This window comes from Cydia fagiglandana, chromosome 12, assembly GCF_963556715.1.
Source record: "Cydia fagiglandana chromosome 12, ilCydFagi1.1, whole genome shotgun sequence".
Lineage (NCBI taxonomy): Eukaryota > Metazoa > Arthropoda > Insecta > Lepidoptera > Tortricidae > Cydia > Cydia fagiglandana.
In genome coordinates this window covers 12,095,573-12,120,875 of record NC_085943.1, presented here as the reverse complement: position 1 = coordinate 12,120,875, position 25,303 = coordinate 12,095,573, and the positions used below count along the sequence as shown (strand labels likewise).

General features: G+C 37.7%; 2 protein-coding genes across 2 annotated transcripts; one reads left to right on the top strand and one right to left on the bottom strand.

Annotated features, from left to right (window-relative positions):
* Positions 1 to 4,453: 4,453 nt before the first annotated feature.
* LOC134669644 (ubiquitin-like protein 7) lies at positions 4,454 to 13,613 on the top strand. The gene is made up of 8 exons (XM_063527315.1): positions 4,454 to 4,784; positions 6,779 to 6,993; positions 7,686 to 7,917; positions 8,691 to 8,815; positions 9,367 to 9,550; positions 10,063 to 10,179; positions 10,958 to 11,071; positions 12,964 to 13,613. The coding sequence occupies exons 1-8, from the start codon at positions 4,634 to 4,636 to the stop codon at positions 13,017 to 13,019; spliced, it is 1,194 nt and encodes a 397-aa protein (XP_063383385.1). The 5' UTR covers positions 4,454 to 4,633; the 3' UTR covers positions 13,020 to 13,613.
* Positions 13,486 to 25,126, bottom strand: LOC134669632 (uncharacterized). Its single transcript, XM_063527296.1, has 3 exons — positions 24,908 to 25,126; positions 24,678 to 24,808; positions 13,486 to 16,040 (listed from the first exon to the last, which is right to left on the bottom strand). Exons 2-3 carry the CDS (start codon positions 24,797 to 24,799, stop codon positions 14,462 to 14,464), a joined length of 1,701 nt encoding a protein of 566 aa, XP_063383366.1. The 5' UTR covers positions 24,800 to 24,808; positions 24,908 to 25,126; the 3' UTR covers positions 13,486 to 14,461.
* Positions 25,127 to 25,303: the final 177 nt, after the last annotated feature.

Sequence of the window (25,303 nt, the reverse complement as noted above, 5' to 3'; positions counted from 1 at the left end):
TATAGCTATAAAATGCATTTAACCTTTTTAAACGCTTTACTAACGAGAACGCAAGTCAGTGTACATAAATAAACCTTGCTTAAAAGTGTGAAGGTTACTATGAGAGCTTAAGCCACAACACTCATGTGTTCACTGCGCTGTGGCACTAGTTATGACGCTTTGTGGTGTTCTTGTGTAGAATTGCTACAGAACTTTATCAATAATATTTGCAGTCATTCTAATTAAATTCATGTTTAGCTATCATAACCTTAATTTTACTCAATAATTTGTATATATGTAGTAAGAGTAGTTTCTTAGTGGTTTACTTTATCTGGTGCCTACTGGTAGACATAAGCCTTAAAACTTTATTGGTTCTGACCGCTAAAGTGGCTTAATTTCTGTAAACTATTCATAGGCATTGCTTAATTCTGAATATTCAGTTTTCTCTATTCAGTGTGTAAATTATAAGGAATCAGATACTTAATTCGAAACTCTAGCTCATCGCATAGGTGCTTTTAACCGAAATACAAATTTATGTGCTTATTTCGTGATTTTACATTATTTGCTGTGGGAAACCAGGGGGTTCCCTACCATTTGCCGGGCGCCTGTGGCCCCAAAGCCAACAGCGCAGAGGCCCTTTAAGAGGGAGCTATTTTATCCAATGCTAGAATCAACACTTTGTCGAATCTATTAGATATTTAGGTATACTTATCCTCCTTATTAACTAACGATAATTGTTACTTGTTTATATTTCAATAATAGCAAGATTGTAAATTATTTTATATTCTGAAATATAATATTACTTAATTTGGGCCAGTGTACTTTTGTATACTATATCTCTGGCCTACTATCTACTATAGGTTAGTCTAATAACATCCCGCCTCCTGGGAGGCAATATACAGAGTTCTTGGATATATATTCACGATATCGCTAAGTGTGTGGACCTAGTTTTCCGACACTTGACTGCATGAAATTATTGTGTACATTTTTTACAGGTCTCGAGCAAGAAGGGTACCTATATATAACTGTCCTTAACTTGTGGATTTGGTAATAGGAGCAAGACACAGACGGGGTGTAAATTAATTGATCCACCATGTTTCAAGAGATTCATGTGCATTGATGCCTTCAAGTTACACTGTACAGACAGACTATATAACTCTTTTGCAGAGTTTTGCCAACATATTATAATAAATGACTGCATTTGTTTGGGTGTACTTGTTCCACGACAAAGACATATTTATATATATTACAATGTATTTTTGAAAAGTACTCGCCTTTCAAAATAGCTTCGCCTTTTCGCAAGGCTTGCTGCTGTTTCACATTGTGCAAAACAAACAGTATCGCAATGCTATAATTTTGTATAAATTGAGAACTAGAGGGTCATGCCCTAGACGTGACCGCCCAGAAGTTATACTAGAATCGTTCGTGCCATTAAGTCACTGTTTATTAAAAACCTTATGACTGGGTACATTACATTCCACGGTGGGTACATTTGTTAAACGTATAGTATCAAACTATGACGAATAATGATAAGTGAATTAAGTGATAACAATATTTGGTCCGTGCATAGAAGCACGTGCCCTTGAGATTAGTGCATGGGTAGTTTAAAATAAACTTAATCTGTGCATAGGAGCACTTACGATCAAGGTGGTTCGAATCCTCAAGGTTCACAAGGCAGACATAAGGGTGTAAAATAAAGCATTCATAAACGCCCAGTTAGGTCAGTTTTGTATATTTTTATTTCCAACATGCTTGTGCAGCACATGACAATTTTCCTATACCATGCCAGTCAGGGATATAATAATTAAATAGGTAACCTTTGGTAACCTTGGTTATGTCGTGTACCTACATAGGTAGGTACTCGTAAAAATGTTAACTAAAAGACTAGTGCTCTCGAGGCAAATATAATTTATATTAATTTCTAGTCTGTCATAACAGGCATAGACTTCAAAGGTTTTTAGATATTCATAGGGCCGCTAAACGGAACCCTTTGTACACTTTGAGCAGGCTGTTTGTGCTCCTGTAATTTTATTTTCCCATGAGTGATATTAAACATAGCTTATTTCAGAATTGAACCGTAAGCTATGTTGTGTCGTGAGCTTAAGTGAACCTGATTTAATTAGAGTCCACAGATTATCTGGACCTTGGAGGATTGACCACACCTTATTCTAAATATCAATATTCTGCCTGGGCTTATGGTCGAATTTAGGTGACTAAATCTCTTAGTATTATCCATGCCACCCACGTTATGAGGCTTAGCGTCTCCAGACCACAATTTTATATTAGGGTGCAAAGATTTTTTCATCTTTAAAATAAAAATGAGTCAAGATAGGCCTGGAATCTTAGGTTATTTTATACCTATTATATTATAATTTTAGAAATGTTAATTAGTCCAATTTTGGGTTTAGCCAATAGGGTGTCCGGGACCCTTAAAATAGATTGGTAAACAAAAGTGAAACCTCGAATAACGAAGCCTATTTAGACTGATTTTTACCCAAAACATTATTTTGTTAGAACCCTTTTCACTTGTCCTTTGCCCAAAAGGAGGTATTTACATATTCATCTTTGTTATATTTTTATGATTGTGGCCTACTCGCTCGCCTGTGCTATGACCATATCATTTAATTTCTGACATGCCTTGCGCAGGCTTATATAGGTTGTAATATCATCATCAATAACTTGACATCAGTTTGTGAATGAATCAAAGATTCTTTGGCACACCTTACGCAGGTGGAAACATGGCAGCCTTGCGCAGGCTTAAATAGGTACACAACATATTGGTTTCATCACAAATAACTTGACGTTAGTTTGTGACTGAATAAAAGATTCTCTTAGGCACACCTTACGCAGGTGGAGCCATAAGTGCCATAACAGACATAGCTTAAGAATATCATTCAAATGAAGTTTATGGGTAATATTCCCTTAGTTGCGAGTTCTTCGCTCGACAAGGGGAAAGGATTTACTTTAATAGGCACTTTTAGAAAGTGTCATTCACGGTGACGAGATTTGCCATAACTAAACTTTAACTCTACAGTTAGCGAATATAATTTGAAATTATGAAGCAAACCATGCGTCTTCGTCAATGAATCAATCTAAACATTCCCATATCGTTAATGCCCTTTCAAGTCACAGGCTTCGGTTTTATTTAAAACGTTTACAAGTGTAGGTACTATTTATGTAGGTAGGTAGGTAGGCTTAAAGATTGACCGTCTTGTATGTACCTATAGTTACATATAGAATGAATAATCAAGTTATTCAAATCCAAAATAATACAAGCACATATAGCAACTACATGCAATAGTTCTTTTAAGCTGTTAGTACCTGTTATTTATTTAAAGAGATACCTATCTACCTACATTTTAACCAAAATTTAAATCAAAGATCTAGTTGGAGAGATATAAATTGGTAGATAAGGAGTGAAATACTTAAGGATTTCCATGTCATTCTTGCGCAGAGCCATGCTAATCTCTCTCTTTATCTAGTCAGACTTAAGTTTACGTACTGCCGAAGTACTCACTTTCCACAAAAATAAATGCAATGCTTGCGATGTAGGTTTGTTCGTTACCTTGTGTCCCTCAGAGCGGATATAGAAGCCCCGCGAAGCGGGGCTTCGTCGACTCCTAAGCGGGTACACGTTATTTATCAGCAAGTTTATTACCAAAAAATTCATTTTGCAATATTATATTTAACCCGGAACGGGATAAACCGACAAGTTGCTGATAGATACTTGGACAGATAACCCCTACACGTCTATAAGCTTCTACCTTAATACGTAGGTTCTACGTAACACGTATTAACTATCCGATCCTTTCGTATTCGAAAACACAAATCACTTGAAAGCTGAAGGGTATGCCTCCACACATCACCATTTAAGTGTTATACCTAATTTCAACCGTTATTATAGACACACAAAGATTTAAAGTAATAAGTAATAAGACTCAGAAGAGACTTAATGTAGGTATAATATTAATTCAATTCTAATGGTGACAAGTGCACGCTTTACCAGCTCGATGTGTTTTCTAACATTATGTGTTTTAGTATTTTCATTAGCATAGCCACGGTGCGCGCAGGCAGCCTTTGAAAACTTACACATTACTATTCCGGATCGTTTTTATTTGCTAGATAGTTTAACGGACACTAAATTTAAATATTTATTTCAAACGGCAAAAGCCGTTAGAAACTGTTTTTCAATATAGTCAGCTAAACTGGGGTACAAATTCCAAAACTCACCAGCAGTTTAGCTTCACGACCTTCCAGATGGAAAAACAGCAAGCCAATGAGTTGGAAATTTGTTTTTGCGACAACCGCCAAAAAGCAAACTGCTGTGTGGTGGGAGTGTGGGAGAGAGAGGGACGTATGTGCTAGAAAAGGACAATACGACCGACAACAGTGTTGCCACTCTCAATATTATTATTAGGTTCCGAATAGCGGTACAGTTGTTTAATGTCAAACTTGTCAAAGTCAAATCTTCACGACTCACACAGTGACGCGTGTGCGTGAATTGATATTGGGAAAAATTGTGGTTTAGTTAGCAAACGCAAGAAAATACACATTAAAATTTGATTACTTTGAACATCTTTTGTGTCGTATATTTAAATATTGTTAAAAGCGGGATACCATATCATTTGTCTGCTTTACCTGTAGTTAAATAATCATGGATAGTGCACCTTGCGTATTTTTAGGCATCAAAGTAAAGCCGGGGCCTATTGAACGGTTTAAATTAGAAAACTTCGGTCTCGATAATACTGTAGAGAACCTAAAAATTGAGGCCGAAAAGAAGTCTAACGTGCCGTCTGCATCTTTGGGCAAGTATCTAGGATGTTGCATTTGCAGTATGTGATTGAACCTTACTGTAAATGCATTTGTTTACATTTTTAAAATTCCTTTGTGTTATAAAAAATAAGTCGTATTTTGTATAATCTTTTCATAGAAATAGGGGAATTTACCCTCTTGTCCTTTGTTCGGGCCAAATTATAATGAATACTTATTTTTGTTACGTTTAAAATTTGATAAGCTTTTTTATTTGATTATTTTAACAAAGGGCAGTATAGAATGAATGAAAACAGTGATGTTGGTCAGAATATAACAAAATGTGACGTTCCACGGCAAAAGGTACCTTATGGCGGCTGGCGCTTAAGTCGCATAGCGCCGCAATAATATTGGAGCGGCGTTAATAATAGCGTAAGCGTCAACCGCCATAAGGTACCTTTACCAGTGGCCCTGCCTGCGAAGCCGATGGTCCTGGGTTCGAATCCCAGTAAGGGCATTTATTTGTATGATGATACAGATATTTGTTTACTATTAACGGTGAAAACCTTTCACATTTGAGATTTGCGGATGACCTGATCATACTCTCATCATCAAGTGAGGAATTGCAAATAATGCTGAATGACCTAGTTATAGAAAGTGGGAAGGTGGGATTGGGTATGAACACACTAAAGACCAAGGCTATGACTAACGACAAGCAAAAACCTATTCTCATCAATAATAACCCAATTGATTACGTCAACGAGTACATCTATTTAGGCCAGATAATCTCTCCGGTAGATCTAACCTCAAAAGAAATAGATAGACGTATTGGAAATGCTTGGAAGACATATTGGAGCCTAAAGGAAATAATGAAAAATAAAGATATCAATGTAACTATCAAGCGGAAACTCTTTGATACCAGCATACTTCCTATACTTACCTACGGCTGCCAAACCTGGGCTCTCACTAAAACACACATTAGAAAGCTAGAAACTTGCCAAAACTCCATGGAAAGAAGTATGCTGGGGAAAAGACTATCGGATAAAATAAGAATAAAATCCATAAAGAAGATCACCAAAACAAAAGATGTCACAAAAACAATAAAAAAGTTAAAATGGAAATGGTCAGGACATACAATTAGAGGCAAAGAAAAATGGTCGAAATCGATAATGAACTGGTTCACAGGCCATAAGAAAAGGAAAAGAGGTAGACCATTTAGAAGATGGGTGGACGACATCAAAGCCACAGCAGGAACCACATGGACGAGAGTTGCCAAGGATAGAGAGGAATGGAGAAGGTTGGAGGAGGCCTTTTGCCAATAAATGGCACACAGACAGAAAAAAACGCAAGAACTGTAGAAAATAATGCAATCTACTGTCTGAAATAAAGGATTATTACATTATTACATTACAGATATTTGTTCCTGAGTCATGGTTAAGTATTCGTTGTCTGAGTACCCCACAACACAAGCCTTCTTGAGCTTACTGTGGGACTTAGTCAATCTGTGTAAGAATGTCCTATAATATTATCTTTTTATTCATCATTTCTCTTAGGCTAGGGTTTTTATAATATGAATATAAAAGTAAAATATAAAAACACTTACAAAACAATTATTATTATTATTATTTTTTTACCAGTGGGACGTCACAAATGATCTTAGATTTTCATATACAGTGAAATCTCGATAATCCGGCACTTTGATGGTCTGGTATACCCAGTAATCCAACACTAATTGGGATACAAATGATTATTCGATGTCCTAATTTACTATGTTCGCTAACATTTTCACCCTTCAATCTATATATATAAATGCATCTCTTTATACATTGGCTAAGTTCCACATTAGATTTTTTTTTAATTTAGTATTTTAGTCAAATGTATTTCTAATACATACTAAAAAACACATCAAATTTGCAAGCTTCCAGTAAACCGAATTTTCCAGATTTTACTTAAGTATATTATCATTTAAAAGGCTATTACAGTTTTACAGTCAGTCTAAAACTTAGTACTTTATACTGTATAATTTATTATTATCAATTAAACATTCCAGAATTAATTCACCATGGGAAAATTCTCAAACCCGAAGCCACATTGCAAGACTGTGGGGTAAAGAGTGGTGAAATGGTACATGTTGTCAAAAAGAAAGTCCCGGCAGCCGCTCCTCCGCCCCCCACTTACTCGGATGCTGAGTTGCAACAGATAGCTAACTCGCTGAGAACTTTGGGTTGCACACCCAATGCTCCTGGGTGGACTAGGGCTATGCAGGTAGAGTGGGTAGCATATTTATTTGTAGTTAGTAAACTTTGTAAATGCAGACATTAAAAAAACCGGACAAGTGCGAGGTTGGACTCGCCCACCGAGGGTTCTGTTTTTAGTATTTTTTGTTATAGCGGCAACAGAAACACATCATCTGTGAAAATTCCAACCGTCTAGCTATCACGGTTCGTGAGATACAGCCTGGTGATACATGGATGGATGGACGGACAGACAGCGGAGTCTTAATAATAGGGTCCCGTTTTACCCTAAAAATCGGCAAAATAATTGCCTTTTTACCCAACTACGGAAAAATTAAAATGAAAGATTTTGATTTTAGCAGACTTAAACTAGTCTTGTGTATTCCAGCATAAAGTCAAAACTGAGCCAACTAAGATAAATTAGGTGTCAATCTATGAGATTAAGATGATTGCATAGTGGGAAACTAAACTTGCTAGTCAATTCCTCTAAAAGTACCTACCCTTTTTTTTCGTCACCCATAACAGTATTTGTGACGTTCCAAGGCAAAAGGTACATTATGGCGACTGGCGCTTAAGTTGCATAGCGCCGCAATAATATTGGAGCGGCGTTAATAATAGCGTAAGCGCCAACCGCCATGAGGTACCGTGGGACGTCACATTTTTCTTTTGCAGCCTAGTCCCCTTTTTGATTGCATCACCCATATCAGTATTTTTCTGTTGCAGCTTTTAAACGACGAATCAGCCATGAACGAAATCCTCGAACACGCCCCATCACTCAGAGAGGATTGTGTCACACTGTCAATGCTACATGAAGTAGAACTACTGGCCGCGTTGGGCGCCAATGTAAGCACGATGAGGCGGGCCGCAAACGCACACCCGGACTTGCCGGCGGCCTTAAGGCATCTTACTAGGCTGGTGCACACCAGAGCGAATACATCTACATCTAATGACAATGGTTTGTGTTTGTGGTAATCATTGAAATTATTTTAACCTTTTGACCGTCAATGACGTCAAGTGATGCGCGGGGCTACATCTCTATCCACCTTTGTGCATTCTGACAATGTTCACAATGACACACTGCGCACTAAATATTTTCTATTCTATTCTGTTCTATTCTAAATGGTTGGGTCACTACCAAGTAGCTTTGATAAAGTTACATTTACATTTTGCAAGTGATGAAAATGTTACATTGGAAAATAATGTATTTTTTATTAAAAGAGTGAATCCACAAAACGGAGTTTCTAGAAAACCCTCAGTTATTGACATTTATGCAATCGGATAGAAATTAAACATTAAAGAATTATTATGAGTCTTATGTCGTATTTCAAATCTTACCAGACACCATATAGTTTTATAATAACGAGCACTTTCCGAAGAACACTTCATTTATTCTGTCGGTAATCTTTACTTAGGTGTCAATTAGTAGTTATTAGTCGTTGTACTTCGCTATAAACATGTGCTATTACAATCATGTTCATGCAATTTTCGCCACGTCAGTGTAAATTTAGTTAATCATTACGTGTAAATCCTGACCAGTAATATATGATCATTGTCAAGTTGTTGTTGTCATTGTTATTCTCATTGTATTGGGATAGAGTGACAGTCCAGTATAGTATGAAAAAATTAGTTCAAATGAAATTCCGCAACATGGCGCGTCATTATATATTCCTGATCAGGCTTTAACTGATATAACGGGCTATGTAAATAATTACTCACATGTTTTTCTAGTGCCAACCTCTGGTTTCGCGTATTCTCTTGAAGCGTTGTCTGAAGATGAAGACGCGGATGAAGAAGAAAACGAGGAAGGGGAACGGAATACCATTACTCAAGAACAGTTCGCTGCTGCGTTGCAGGTAGGTATCGTCAATACGTAGATACTACTTATATAATTTATAATAGACTTATACCTTTTATATCTGGAAAAACGTGCATTTTTGAGTTATATATGTTTTCTGAGTTTTTATATTTTTATATGTTGTACAGCTGTTATGGAATAAGTTATAACATTCGAAACTTGTGTACTATAGTTCTTACGCTAGTACTAGCGCCCAAAAGAGAGGAATGAGTAGTTTTCCTGTTTCTACAGACTGACAAGTTGCGTTTGCCAGACTACATTAGTTCCCGGACTATCTAAATGCTTTCTAGAGTAAACAAGTTAAATGAGATTGAACCTTCAGTGCTGCCATTCAGATATGGAATGTAACCATGGAACCATGGCATAGGTAGGTTTAAATACCTTTTGACTCTAGTATGCACCTACTTATGATGATATGATGCGGTAGAGCGCCATCTATCGGCTGTCAAACTCAACACATTTTTTAAAATGAATTTTTGGTTGAAGGTTCAAACTTATTTGTTTCGAGTATCCAACCGTACTCACAGCATACTTTTCATTATGGCGCAGGCCGCGACGGAGGCAGTTTCAGCGTCCTCGAGCCGTGGCGGCGGCGGCGGGCAGGACTCCCTTCTGCGCCTGCTGCAGGCCGCCGGCGCCGGCTCCGGCTCGGGCAGCCTGCTACAGGCCGCAAGCGCCGGCTCCGGTCGCACTGATAGCAACGAAGAAGCGCCCTCTACCGGGTCGGCTACAGGTAAATGAATGAACTCCGTACATCTAACGTGTCTAGTAGACCAAGCTACCTATAAAAAGAAACCCACTAATATACCACAACCACAGTAGTAGAGAAAAAATATAACATTGTGATGTGATGATGATGAGTCACAATTCGAATGATAGGGAAATCGAGAATAAGTTAGACAAGGGATTGCGATTTTTTAATTTCGGTCACTCGAAAATCGGTGGAAAACGGCAAAATGATAATAACACTCGTTTTCAATTCTATAGAATTTAAATGCCTAGTGGAGATATTATTGAACGAAACGCATGAAATCGAGTGGTTGTAATTCAAAAATCGGCCCAAAGGTCGAAGCCTGGCTTGTCAAGGTTTTGAGGTCTCTTGTTATTTTTCTGTGGACCTGATTCGAAGGGTACGCTAATCGTAGTCAGAAACTCCTGACACTAAATTGATAGCCATTAAAAAAAATATTCAGGCGTTTTATCGTAAAAATATGAATGACAAGGTAATTATTTGTTTCTTCCTAGGTGCCGGTCGAGCTGTGATTACTCCGGAAATGTTCAGCGATGCGATCTCGGAGGTGTTCAACCGGACTGGAACAGCCAACAGACCCTCTGGCACGCCTATGGAGCAAAGCACTGCGGGTAATTACTAGTTTATTAAACCTTTTCCAGGCATTACCCGATTTATCGACAATTGGCCCTCTGGATAGAAGTCATTCATTTTAACCTTCTGACCGCCTCAGACGGCAATTGACGTCAACGCAAAATCGTGACAACGACGCCAAAGATGGCATTTGACGTTGATCGTTTGTTGATGAAAATCTACTGTAAACACCCCACTTTTAGATTAGCATTATTTATTCACAAAACTAAATTTTACCCCTGTGGCGTCAGTGGCACGGCAAATGGATGCGCCGTTTGGCATGTAAAAGGTGGACGCCAATGACCGATATATCCGCACCGCAGGTTCAACGCCAAAGACTGATTAATCGGTCACAGAGGGCTTACTGCGAACCACGTTCGACGTGTTGCCTCTCTATCGCACTTGTAAATTTGTCCGTAAGGTTGACAGGGAGGCAACACTTCGAACGTGGTTCGCGGTAGGCCCTCAGACCACAGAGCAACATAGACCTATGTGCATAAAGTTCAATTTCAGTTTTGACACTTCGGTGACGTGGCGTCCGCGTGACAGCTTTTGTGTTAGACACAGCGTCGAAAAGGTAAAGAAACTGAACTGACTGACTGACTGACAATTTCAACCCCGATGATTAATTAGCGTTTATTACGTTAATATTAACCTTAATTCACCATTTCAGTTGGAATTATCTATACCAATTCCGTTAACACCACTCCGCTACGCCAAAAATGCTATAAAAATTACGATGTCTAGTAATAATGACTATATTTTATCATCACACAGCATCGTCGTCAGCGAGTCCCGTGGGAGAAGATTTCTCGTCGCAGCTAACGCGGATGCACGAGATGGGATTACTGGATGACGCACTCAACGTTCGCGCGCTACTCATCTGCTCGGGTACGGCCAAGGAATTTAATTTCAGTAACATTTCGTACCTTGTCACTGTGATAGCGGAAGCAGTTATAAAGTTGACCCAAAAATTTTTTATTAAGCTATGAGCTTCATCACATATGTTCCTTGAGTAGTTCTAAGCATTTCAAGCCTGGGAGCCAATAAGAAATGTGTGTCTACTCGGATTTGTAATGGATTCAAACTTTCAACCCCTTTTTAACCCTGTTAGGGGATGAATTTTACAAAACGCTGAAATTACTTTTCCTGTCTTTTAATAATATCCCCAAATACAAAGATTCAAGTCCCGCGTTCGAAAATTTTTTTGATATCCATACAAACTTTCAACTCCTTTTTCACCACCTTAGGGGACGAATTTTCAAAAACGCTGAAATTAGTTTTCTTGTATTTTAATAATATATCGTTTTACGAAGTTTCAAATTTCTAGCTTAAAATAAAACTTGAACCCCATACAAACTTTCATCCCCTTTTTAACCCCCTTAGGGGTTGAATTTCTCAAAATCGCTTCTTATCTCTTGTACACTTTATAAATGTAATCTAGTGTGCAAATTTCAACTTTCTATCTTTTGTAGTTTCGGCTCCGCGTAGCAAAAATCTCCAACCAAATTTTTCACCTTTTTACGTTTTTCTTGTAAAATTACTATGAAATTGAAAAAACAAATATCAGCAATGAATTCTACGTCTTTGGTTTATACGAAAATGATACCAAACTTGCCCTAGTACCCACCAGGATCAGAGTAGATTTTTTTTAAAGATGACGGATGGCGGCCGTCTTTGTACCCCACCCTCCCCCCCACTTCACGCTAGAAATGCTTAGAATTACTCAAATATCAGATGTGATGAAGCTCATAGCTTAATAAAAATTTTTTGGGTCATGTATGGCAGCGTTACATAACTGACTCCAGTATGACAATAGTATGAGGTTGAGCAGTGTTGGCCGAACGTTAATTGCATTAACCATTATAAATAGAACCGAAAACCGCAACGGACGATTATAGTTTGCGGTTCAATTTATGATGGTTAATGGTCAAAAAGGTCAATTGCATTAACGTTTTGGCCAACACTGATTACTAGCAACATTCATGTGTGAATAGGTAATGGAGGTATTATACCTGTCCAATCTGAGTGCGTCTCACTCTCTCATTAAAGCAAAATGTGAGACGCAATACACATTCGACAAAGAAATTGGACAGGTGGAATACCACCCTCATGCATCATTTCGTCCATCGCCAAAATAATGTTCCGGCAAATGCCGAGAATATTTTTCCCGTGTGGTAACACTAAGGGGTCATCCATTTATTACGTCACACGAATTTCTAGGTTTTGACCCCTCCCCCTCCTTGTCACACTTGGTCACATTTGGAAAACCCCTCCCCCCTAGTGTGACGTCACATTTTTTCTACGAAATCGCCAAATCGAATTAAGTAAGTACCTAAGTATTATTAATAATTTATCAAAATATTTATGACGACATAAATATTAGTAATTTTATAACCCAAAACTGCTTAGGAAAGAAAATTAAACGAATAAAAACGATTATCGTTTTAAAAACTTGTTATTTAAATGTACAGCGAATAAAATAATTTAGATCAATTTTCGGTTACTGATGAAGTTAATGTGACGTCACAAAGTTTGTGTCTCCCCCCTCCCCCATGTCACAATATGTCACATTTTCTTGACCCCCTCCCTCCCCCTAAACGTGTGATGTAATTAATGGATGACCCCTAAGAAAAAAATATCCCAGTAGCTACCATCAACTTTTAGTCACATTGTTAACAGCTGGAAATATGTATTCCTAGTATTTACTACTGGCAGCAGATATTTGCATCCACCATGTTTTATACATTTGTTTGCACAATTAAGTAGGTATTTTGTTTCAGGCGATGTCAACGCAGCTATTAACCTGGTGTTCAGTGGCGCTATTGCAGACGAATAGGTCTTTTTGTCTTACATAACCCGATACTAGATAATACACAGATGACAGACCAATATAGACTTCAATTTATAAATCCAAACCTAAAAGTCAACCTTAAACCCCAATAGTTATTTATTGGACCGCCAGAAATCGACCTATAAATTTAGGCTCTTTGACCCTTTTTGAAGTTTTAAGTCAATGGTCATTACCAAAATGATGTTTCAGTGTCTCATTAGGAAGAACATGACATGACAGTCAACAGTTTAACCTCGTCGTCCCCGTGTACTTGTACAAGTACAAATGAAATTCGAGTTTTGAACTCATATAGAAATAAAAGAAAGTTCCAAATTCAAAAGCGCCAAAATTGCCCTGGGTCTTGAAGTGGGTCTTCCCGGGTCTGGGTTATGAAGCCTTTACCTTCTACTTGTGATTTTGTTTAAGTTAGTTCGGAGTTTCAGAACGAATAAAATTGAAGTGAAACAATATAGATTTTTAACCGAATTTAATTAATACCTGTCAATTTTGAAGATTGCTTAAAATTAAATATCACTGGATGTATGAATCCATAAGGGCAAGTGTATAAATAATACCTATAAAATAAACTAATACTATTTATCAAGTGTTTTTATAGGGGCCAACCCCTTAACACAAATACCATCATAGTTATGTCAAGATAATCAAATACTTTAAGTCTATTAGTAACCAGGGGGGGCATTCGAGTCGTACAAGTGACGGGCGTGACCTGTCTACCAAATAGCCTTCAACCTTTTGTGTACATTTGTGAAGGATCAGGACATATGGTAGCAACGTCACACCTGTTACTTTCACGAGTCGAATAGACCCCCGGGTAGAGAAAATGAGCTATATGTGCCCAACAGCTAAAAAGTAGGTGTCACTAAGTAATATTAGCTTATGGTAACATTGATAGAAATAGTATAAAATGCAGAATTGACTTGATGTCAATGAAAAGCTACTTATTTGGCGACGAGCACCAAAAAAGCTTGATATGCTATAGAAAAATAATAAAAAATGTAATCAGCAGCAAAAGATGCTCAGCGAACAGAGTATTCAAAAAGATCTGAGTCAATAACCCTTTATTATAGTTAACATATTTTTATGTAGAAATTACAACATTTCTCTCCTCTTTGAACTCATTTAATCTTTGAATATGTTCATGGACCGCAAAGGTCCAATACAATAACTTTGCCCGCTTAGCTTGTAGCTGCCGACTTCACTTATAAGCACCTTTGAGGTGGCTATTCTAAGAAAGATCTCTCAGATGCTTATAGCAAATGCAATAGAATACATAAGTAATTCAGCAGATAGTGTAGAATGAAGTGAAGAATATGAATGCCAGCATCCAGCCCGATCTTAAACATTTTCTACGAACAACATCACAACAATCTACTTGAACCATTCTAATCTGCTTTTAATACTAGCATTGTCAACATATCTTTACTTTACTAGCGTTTTGTCTTGAAATTCATGGCTCGCTTGGACTTTTCGTGCTTTCTATGAGTGCTGTTGTCTCCCTTTACGCGGCATTGCTCTCTTTTCTGCATACGCTTGAAATACCAGCCGCTGTTTGAATTGTTGTCCCCGAACAATTCATGCTCTAGCTTCTTTCTAGCCTCTGTACGCAGCATAGCACGTTTTTCATACCATGAAGCATCTTTTACTTTAGGTTTGACATTTTTCTCTCCCTTCAATGGCTTTTCTTTACGCTTGACATCAGTTTGAGTAGATCTCGTGTCTTTAACTTCTCCAAACTGGTCGATATAAATGCTCCGTTCAAAATCACGACTATGCTCGTTCTTGTCTGGTTTAAGAATGAAGTCATTTTCTTGAGAAGAAGTTACTGAAAATTCATCATCGTTGATGTAATTCTTGATTTCAAATTTTTCATATTTATTTTTCCTTTTCTGCTTCCTGTTCGGGTGGTGGCGATCGCGTTTTCTTTCCTGTCTAGGTCTTGGTGCCGTATATCTATCGTCTTTTTTAAACTCTTCCTCACTTTCTTCTACTAACTTTTTTTCTTGTGAAACAATTGATCGCTTTGGCCTTTTCTTGCGGTAATTTGTCCTTATTTCTTCACCTTCAAAGTTATCTCTATCGGAAGTGTGTTTTGTTTTGTTATCAGATCTCAGCGAGTCTGCGTACGTGATTTTCTTTCCTTGTGATGGTTTGACGTCCTCAGCAATTGTTATCTCTATTTCTGGGATTGTATTTATATTGAATCCTTCATTTTTTTCTCCTTTCTGTTGATTTGTTTTCTCCTCGACCAGTACGCTTCTTAAACTTTTTTTATCTTTTATAGCTTGTTGCTTTTCATTTTTCAACCTCCTTGCGATAGCTTCATCCAGCCAGCTTCTATTTTGCATATAAACATTCTTAAGCTTATCTACATCACGTAGATAGTCTTTTTCATACGGCAGTTGTGTGTTATCCAGTAACTTCTTCTCATTATCTTCGTCGAGGCATTTCGTCAGTTTGTTGACATTTTCGCTGTTTAGTGGGGCTTCAAACATTTTTTTACAACGAGGCGGCTTTAGACCGTTATCTGCTGTTTTTTGCAACTTTATATTATTTAGCAATGTCAATTCTTTCAGCTTATTGCGTAAGTAGGCGTTTTCTTCTTGAAGTTTATAGAGGTTAGATAGTATTTTGTTGACAGAAGGTGTAGTGTGCATACAGCAGTCATCTCTGACCCCCCACATATGCCCTATGGCAACGCCTGCTGCCGTGATGACACTGCCGAGCATTATGATGTTGAGTACGGTGCTCAGGCGTTTATTCCTCCTGTGGACATACGTTTTGAACTTTCTGCTGTTGTCTCCGAGTAAGTCATCTGTGCTTCTTATGGATTCGTCGTGTTTATTGTCGGGGTACGGGACCGAAATGAACTGGGGTAGGTCTGTTGGACGGGTCTCTGGTTTGGGCATGTCGTCGGTAACCTCACACGGAATGGACTCCGGTTCGCTGTCGGTGATGACGGAAATGCCATCGGTGTCTTCATCTTTCTCGATGTTCTCTGCGGTGTCCCTGAAGCAATTAAAAGATAAACTTTGAGCATGTTTGTAAATGTAAACAACCGAAACTGCCAAACAAAAACATTCCGATAAAAGAAGATTTACTGCTGGATAATATTCAAGATAAAGATGACTTAGTGACGATTAAAGAACAAAATTATATGACTGGATAGTGGATACTACATTTCCTGCTAAAATAATCAAAATTCAACACCTCTATTAACACTGGTTTGTTGATATAATTTTTTCGAGGATGAAACTTTTTAGGGTTCCGTATCTCAAAAGAAAATAAAACGCGCCGATACTACTGGGCGTAAAATTTAGAAATAAAATTCATTTATACCAATAGATGATGGTTAAGCGTGAGTCGGTCTTAAGGAAAAACTAATTCAATAAAAAAGTGCGCATACAGAACCCTTGAGCGCCAGTTCCCCTCGCATTTGGCGGTTTTATTAATAGTAAGAAGGTTTATTTAAGAAATTTATTTCTTGCACTAGCAATGCATGTGACATGCATGCTGATAGCTCGCAGCCTCTTAAGGCGTCATTGGCATTACCTCGGCGTAAGTCAGTCAAAGAACTTCTACAGGCCGATTTAATATAGCAAGAAGCAAGAAGCAATCCCTAAGAAATTACCTAAAGCAAATACAAGTAAATATCCATGGATTGATGATGAGGTATGGAATTTGAAACTCCTTCTTCACGATATTTCAAATCTAAAAGAGAAATACCCATCTAGTAATCAAGTCTCAGATATATTGGCTAGCATCTCATCTAAATACAATTATACGTTAAAACGTAAGCGCACTGCTTACTATAGCGCGCTAATACAGAACGCACCCAATAAATGCAAACGTATGTGGGGAGTAATAAACAAAGAATTAGGACGGAGTTGTCGCGAGCGCGCGGACTATACTGACGTAATAAAGGACAGTCATGGTTTAGCATTTGTGTCTAAAAAACAAGCAGTCGACTCAATTAATGCAGAATTCATGACTGCTGCTATTATATGCGGTGCGCCGAAACCGGACGTCCAGCGCTCGTTGACAGCTATAGCTATGAATATTCCCGAGTGTAACTGTTCATTAAGATTTAGATTTTTTACAGCCCACGAAGTAGAATCTATACTACGGACTCACATTGCGCCGAAAAACAGCACCGATATCTATGACCTTTCTGCCAACATCCTTCGGTACGTGGGCCCGGCACTGTCGTTCGTCTTATCAGAGTTGTATAATTACTGCATACGACAAGGGACAGTTCCAGAAGGCCTCAAAAAAGTTAAGATTACCCCATTGTACAAAGGTAAAGGCCCCAAAGCAGCCTTAAAGTCTTATCGCCCTATATCGTTAGTACCGACAATAAGTAAAATTTTAGAAGTAGGTATTAACATTAGATTATTATCCTTTTGGTCCCCACAACTAACAATATCCGACCGACAATACGCATACCGCCAGGGCCGTTCGACTACGGATCTGGTGCGCGAAGTGGTGTGGCATACGCTGAGCGCGCGAGAGGCCGGGATGCAGGTGGCGGTAGTGTGCTGCGACCTCTCGCGCGCCTTCGATACCGCCAATCATGGACTTATCGCGCAGAAACTCAGTTACTATGGCATTCGTGGCCCCGCATTGGCGCTTCTAATGTCATTTATGTCGAACAGGAGTCAAGTTGTCGTAGGGGATAGTGGCCGAATCAGGTCTGATGAGATGAGGAATCAGCTTGGGGTACCGCAGGGATCGTGCTTGTCAAATACTCTGTTTAGCATCCTCCTAAATGATCTCCCACAAATAATAAAAGGATGCGACATTTTTATGTACGCAGATGACGTCACAGCGATCGTCACCGGCTCGTCCTTACCAGATCTGGAAACGAGGGTAACCGACACGCTTAAACAGCTTTGCAACTGGTTTAATACAAATGGCTTAGCCCTTAACAAGGACAAAACCTTCGTCATGAGACTTAATCTAAATGGCCACACATCCAGGCCCATGACCGCGTATGGCGGCGATGCGATGCTGTCCGTCAAGTTGCGGACATAAAATTATTAGGTTTTACTATCGATAGTGGCCTGAGGTGGAACGTACACATCGACCATCTGTGCGCGAGGCTGGGCAGCGCGTGCTACGCTTTAAAGCGTCTCGCGAGTACTGCGACCAGGGACGTCGTCAGGAGCTGTTATTTCGCAACCGTGCACTCGCTCATTTCGTATGGCACCGAGCTATGGGGTGGAGCCGCTGACTGGCGTCGGGTGTTCTCATTACAAAGACGAGCTGTGCGCGCAATAGCATGTGTTTCTGATGACGTCTCTGCTCGTCAGTATTTCACAGAATACAGTATATTAACACTACCCTGTGTACTTATTCAACAAATAGCTATATTTACTCACACCAACTCAAACAAATTTACTGTGAAACAGGTAAATCCAAATCGCCATCTGCGCAGTAACAGGAACGCGGGCTGCCTGGTATCTGTGCCACATAAGTTAGCAAAAAGCGGACGATCAGCCTATGTGCTTGGCCCACGCATATACAACCACCTGCCTAAAAGTATCAGGGATGCACCTTCCATCCATAATTTTAAAATGAAACTAAAACATTGGTTACTAAAATCACCGTTTTATGATATTGATGAATATTTTTCATGCAAAATTGATGATGTACTTATTTAAATAAAATTAATTGTAATAAATAAACATGTATACTTACCACGACATAAGTATTAAGTAATAATTAATAAGTGTAATATACGTATAGGTATATCTACAATGACATTTCAAATTTTATGTAATCTTTGACGTGTAACCTAATGTTATTAATAAATTTTCATTTTCATTTTCAAGAGTGAATGAGCCTATTACAATTTCATCTGGTCATTTACCTGTACCTAGAGTACCTACGCCTATTGCGGTCGACAAATTAAAGTAAGTATTGAGTTTGCAATCGATATTGCTTGATGCGGAAACAATCCCAAATCGACACAATGTAATTAATTACGCCATTTAACAGAATAAACAGTACAGTAGACGTCAAAAGTAGCGTATTAGACTACTTATGCCAGGGGGGTGTCACTACGCAGTTTAGGTACATTTGGCCGGCGCGCCGCGCGGAGCGGCAGGTGTATGGCAGTGGGCTGCTGCTCGACCGCACGATAGTCGTGTCACGTGGCGCTCGCGCAAAGAAGATTCACGGTTCGTGCGCGGTTATAAGTTTCAATTTTGTTGCAGGCGGCGTGTATAGGTATAATTTTATACCTAAATCTGACTTTTGTGAAGGAGTGAATTTTCTGTACGGTAGTACTATTAGTTATTCTGTGCTTATGCGTCAAAAGTACCTACCTACCATTCTTTGATAGCTTAATAGCAAAAGGAGATGTCTAAATAATTATATGACATCGGGTTGAAAATGCAGGTTGTATGTAAAATAGTTCTTTTCTTGACAATGAATCCATATTATTTAAAATATTAAGACAGAGTCCTCTTGTACCTATCGACAATATTAATTTCGTTACTAAATACAGGATTTTATAATTGCGATTCATTACTTATTCAAATTTTATTATGCCTGCGCTAATGAATTTAGCCTTTAAGTCATAATATGCCTGCAGCGTAGCGCTGAGTTATGCAAATTGTTTGAAAATACGAATTGTATTCAAATGGATAGAATGGACGCCCCACTACTAGACTACAAGTGAGCGCTTATTTCAAACCTTCAGGCCTTGAAGTGCAGAATGGGTCTTTTAAGACTCCAAATATAAGCGTTAACTCACAATAGTGCATTTATATTTTTCTGCTTTCATAAGAATAGTTAGTGATTATTAAAAAGGGTTTTTCTATTAAAAGACATGTCAAGATCGTATACCTTCTTTCAAGTTCTTTCTAATGCTAAAAAATGAACTATACGAACGGCACGTACTATTCGTATTCGTACGTAAGATGTGCCGCATTGTATTAAAATATTATAACTAACACTTTATTAGCATTTATCTTCCATCAACGCAATCCGCGTGTAAATAGGTTACGTTACACAAATGTTATGTTACGATTACGCGTAAGAAAAACAATGATAAGACTTATCAAAGGAAAGTGAGTCAATGTTAGTGAAGTAGGCAATGTTTATGGATACAGGTAAGAAAGTACGTATGCACTGGATTGCACTGGTTTAATTAAGTCAGTTTTGCATAATTATGTTAACCTCTGAACTACCAGCACTTCGTAATGTCAAAAACTTCTAACACACAAGCGTTTCCGACTACGGCGAAATTAAAGGAGGGTTATGGATTTGACCTGAATTTATGAGTTATGACCGTTACTATGTTCCCTCTTAACCACAGAGTTTAATAAATTAATGCTTTTAGATTCGACTTTATTGCTCATTTCGCCAAAATATCGAGTGGTATAACAAAATGAAGAGCTTTAAAAGATGATTACAAAACTAACTGAATGAACTGTGATGATTAGTAAACTGAAAAAAAAAATCGGCTGAGATTATTTCTTGATTTTTATTTTAAGTACCTACAGACATAAATCTTTTAATCTAAATGACGTGAAACGATATGGCGACTGAGTGGCAGAGATAACTTTTTTGTGAGTTGAAAGGTTGATTTACTTCCCCTAAGTAAATAGTACCCAAAATTCACTTGGATTTTCATCCTGACACGTGTATCTTGAACAATGAACATACCAGGGATGTTGCGGATGCAGATTTTTTGACATCCGCGGATGCGGATGCGGATATTTAAAGTATCACATCCGCGGATGCGGATGTCAAGATTTGGTACTTAAAAAAAGTCAAATATTACATTTTTAGCATTTTTATTAAAAAAAAAACGAAACGTTTAGTATTTGAGCAAGAATATAGGTGCAGTGAACGCATATATTTAGTATGGAAACCGCCTTTAGGAACATTACCGTTCAAATTCTCGGGCCAAATTAGAACACATACAAAATTACGCCTACATTTAAATAAGACGACGCGTTTACAGAGCCTGTAATCAAAGCTGGTAAACAAAATAATAGTCATCTTTATTACACTAATGGTACATAGCTAAGTGTAGATGAAATGAATATAATGTCAATAACTACCAATCAGCGACATTAATCCGCTAATAACCTTCTTGCTGTACGTACTGGCCGCTGAGAGTTTGCGGTTCATATTTGATTAGAATATGACTTGGACAGGGATAGGTTTATGCCATACATTGAAGAACCACTTAAATAATTCACGTATAATAATTTAATGCATATTAAAAGATAACTAGTTAAAATGTTGTTATGAAATGACAGACTAACTCAACATAAGTAAATATATCATTGTTGTATAAATGTATTCCGCTATAATAAGTATTTTGTATATTTTATTATCAATCTGTATGGCAGTGCGAAGTCAAGTTCAGGTATAGTCTGTCCGTTTTTCTAAGATCAAGTACGCCATTGTAATGTACGGTAAACTTGATCTTAGAATTCGGACTGGCTATACAGCCTGCAAAATTTACATGGGTACACGAATCGGGTCAAAAATGGCTTGAGAGAGAATCGACATATATGTGACGGTAGAGGGTGGATTCGAATGATCAACATTTTCAGATAATGTGTGTATTTGTTAAATTAATTCAGTGGAAGTGTATCTACATATAGGAGACCGGGTATGATTATCTCACGAGTTATATCTCATGAATAGAACATATTCTAGATATCTTTCCAGGCATCCACTTAATTTCATGTCTCTCTAATTGGACAGCTTTTTTCCATAGTTCTCTGCGAATAGCATCTTGTGGGAATCTGAATGGAAAGTAATGTAAAATGATAATATCAAATCTGATTATGAATTTGAAAGAATGAGGTAGTTTTTTTACAGCTCCGTCTCATGAAATAAAAAAGGAAAATACAAATCTGTAAGAAAGAATTCATTACCTACTACATTTATAATTATATAGAAAATACCTAAACCAAGCACAAGTTAATAAAATAGTCTACTTCATTTGGCATAACACCATCCCTATTATCCTTGCAATTTAAAAAGTCGTATGTTGTTATGAAAGTCGTATGCAGTTGTTACGTTTTAGCTTAGCACGGTAGTATTGAAAACAAATCGTCATGTTTATTCCAAATTTTACTGAAGTTATCTGTTTACTACAAGTGAAAAGTGATTCCACTATCCTTGGTATGAACTAAAATAACTTCTGCACCACTTCACGACACATGAAGACATTTTTAATTACAAAAAAACGTTGTTTTTATAAATCAATTTAGCCATCCGTCACTGACTGTCATCTCGGACGAACTGAAGTTGCGAATCGAATAGTTTGTAAGCACCGCCTACAATCGAATAGTTTACGTTGGGTCATAACTGAGCGGACAGAATACTTCCATGTATATCAGTTCGCTGTATAGGTGCATTTTATTTAATAAACAGTAACTTGGCCGACTTTTTGGGATATAGACGATTTCGTTATACCTAGCACTTACGCCACCGGCGCCGCCAATACGGTCCTGTTACCAACTTGGTCGACATCCGCATCATGCGGATGCTCCACATTGATTTTATGCGGATGCGGATGCAGATGCGGTTAATAATGCGGATGTTCCGCGGATGCGGATGCGAATATTCGCAACATCCCTGGAACATACCATGAATACCTATCACGATACAGTGACATTGTTTTGCGCGAATCGAATCTTATCTTATTTACTCTTCAAATAAACTTCCGTATGAATATATTCGAAGTAAAACAAAGACCTCCAGGTCATTCACAGTTGTTTGGCACCATTCCAACAAATGCGGCCGAAAACATTCACGCTCGACTTTCCAAAGTAGGTATGTTATTTGCGGTAAATTTGTTTATTTCAAGTCTTTGTTAAATATGCGCATTTAGTTAAGATTTATAAATTCGCGTGACCTTTAACCGAATGGAAAAATAGTCAGCTATTTGCAGCATTAGACGAGCCCACTTTGGCGTTAGTAGGTAACAAGGGTGTAGCGCCCATCCCGCCGTTTTACCTAATTTTAGGTCATTGTGCATCATTTTCTACAGGTATCGGATGAAGAAGTAGACAATTAGCCCCGACATTCTTAACAGGTTGGTACACTTAGTACAGGTAAACACGAAAATTTTACCTTATTACATCTTTGTTACCGCAAGGTTTTATTGAGTAAGAGTTAAGTAATGTTATTAAGTACTCTGCTAGGTGACTAACTTAAAACCAGGCATCAACATTATTATTAGAGATGCCCCAAATAGTGAATTTGGCCGAATACCGAATAGTGAATTTGAATTCGAAACCGAATATTCGGCATGACATGCGAACATTTTGAGTCACACTTAGTATGACAACTGTTCGCCAACAAAGCACAACGTTTGCTAAGATATATTTTAAAGTTGAACAGAATTAATGAATGTAGTTAGAGTCAATAAAATCAGACCCATGATAAAAATAAAATATTTTGTAATCAACAAATGCTCAAAAACGTATTTAACTACTTTCCAAGAATACATTTTAAATATTAAATATACCTATTATTTTTTTGTAATTTTATAGTTTTTAGGTTGTTTTAGGGTGCAACAGATATTCGGTATTCGGCCGAATAATAAGCAACATTCGGCCGAATACCGAATATTCGGCTAAGTGGCCGAATAGGCCGAATACCGAATAGTTGCCGAATATTCGTGGCATCTCTAATTATTATTTTGTATTCAGCTGCCGAAATACCTATATCATGTATGTCCTGGAATACCACCTGTCCCTTTCAAATTAACAGTTAAAAACTGAAATCTTTCGCGCCTAACAGGTACAGTCACGTCGAAAATGTGATAAGGGCGTCCAGCTGTCTCTATGCCCTCTACGGACACCTGCGCAACCCTAGTATATCAATATAATACCTGACGAAATAAAATGAAGCGCAATTTAAATAAATTGATAATAAATATAAAGGTAGAGCAAGCAGCTACCTATAATATTCGCACGTGTACAAATATTTACTATACGGCTGCATGCCTATTACGGCAAAACCGGCCAAGTTTGTAGTAAATTAAGTGGTCCTTAATGTACATTATAATAGGTTGTGAAAAGTGATCTTATTGCACTCAAATTAAGGTCTTTTTTCCCATTGTATTGTAAGAACCACTAATTCCCTTTTCAGAGGACTCTTTACCGACGCAAGTGCTGCGTGGTAATTTAATTTAAAGGGACCTAGCCTAGGGCAAGGTATTTCACAATGGGACCTTTTCTTTACCTGACTTAAGTGTACCTGTGATTGGGAGGCAGGTAGCTAAGGTAGCAGATATAGATATACAAATATACAGTAAAACTGATAGGTACCTATTGGACGAGCTTTTATCCGTCATTTTAATTATGAAACTTAAAAATGTACTTTCATTATACAAGGGTTTAAAACCGATTTAGAAATTTTAGCTTATGTATTCTTGTAAAAATTTTACCTAGGATGGAGCGAATCCCCTATTCTAAACATTAATCAATAGAAAAAAATAGGTCGTTATTGGATTATTCAGTAATAAATACAATAAAATTACATTTACACGACACGCTACAGCAATATTGATTTCTTTCTACAATACAAGGTCGTTTAAATACAATGGGTTATATTGAGGATATTGCTATGTAAAAATTACACAATAAGATATTTAACATTTCTTACCCCTGTTTGGGAACTATGTCGCAGTAGTCTAGAGCATCATCAGCATAAGTTGGGGCATCTTCCAGCAAGGTCCAGCTTTCTCCGGAGTCTGAATCACTGTGATCGATGTTCGAGCCGTCCATTTGTATTATCTGAAATGATTTCATATTTACATAAATCAAGAGCAAACCCAAAACTATTAACTACGCAAGTGCGCAAAACAACAACAAATCAGCCAAAACTTCGCCCACCTTTGCGCACTGTCGCGGAGAATTTATATTTGCCTAAAAATTATTGTTCTGTTTCTGGTTACACTAGAATTTTGATTGAACAAAAATAGTAAACGACATGTTTGGAACCACTTGAGATTTTTTGTTTGGAAAGGCGACAGTTCGATTAGACACGATTATGTTTTGTTTTGAGTCAACACAACACATGCATTCAACCTTCGCGTTCACTTGTGAATGAAATGAATGAACTAGATTACTAGAATGAAGTGAAATGTGTTTTTTTCTTTTCGCAAACTTTTCAATATTGTCTGTGGTTAATACCACAGAGTAATAATTGGCGACATGAATAGGGGTCATTAATCGGGGTTGCAAAATAAAAACGACAGATTCGATTTGTTATGTTGGTGTAACTGTGCC

Coding starts and splice junctions, on each gene's coding strand:
- LOC134669644 (XM_063527315.1), top strand. CDS start 4,634: ATGGATAGTGCACCTTGCGTATTTTTAGGCATCAAAGTAAAGCCGGGG. Junction 8,816..9,366: donor AGTTCGCTGCTGCGTTGCAG/GTAGGTATCGTC, acceptor ATTATGGCGCAG/GCCGCGACGGAGGCAGTTTC. Junction 11,072..12,963: donor CGCGCTACTCATCTGCTCGG/GTACGGCCAAGG, acceptor ATTTTGTTTCAG/GCGATGTCAACGCAGCTATT.
- LOC134669632 (XM_063527296.1), bottom strand. CDS start 24,799: ATGGACGGCTCGAACATCGATCACAGTGATTCAGACTCCGGAGAAAGC. Junction 16,041..24,677: donor GACATAGTTCCCAAACAGGG/GTAAGAAATGTT, acceptor TAATTGCTTCAG/GGACACCGCAGAGAACATCG.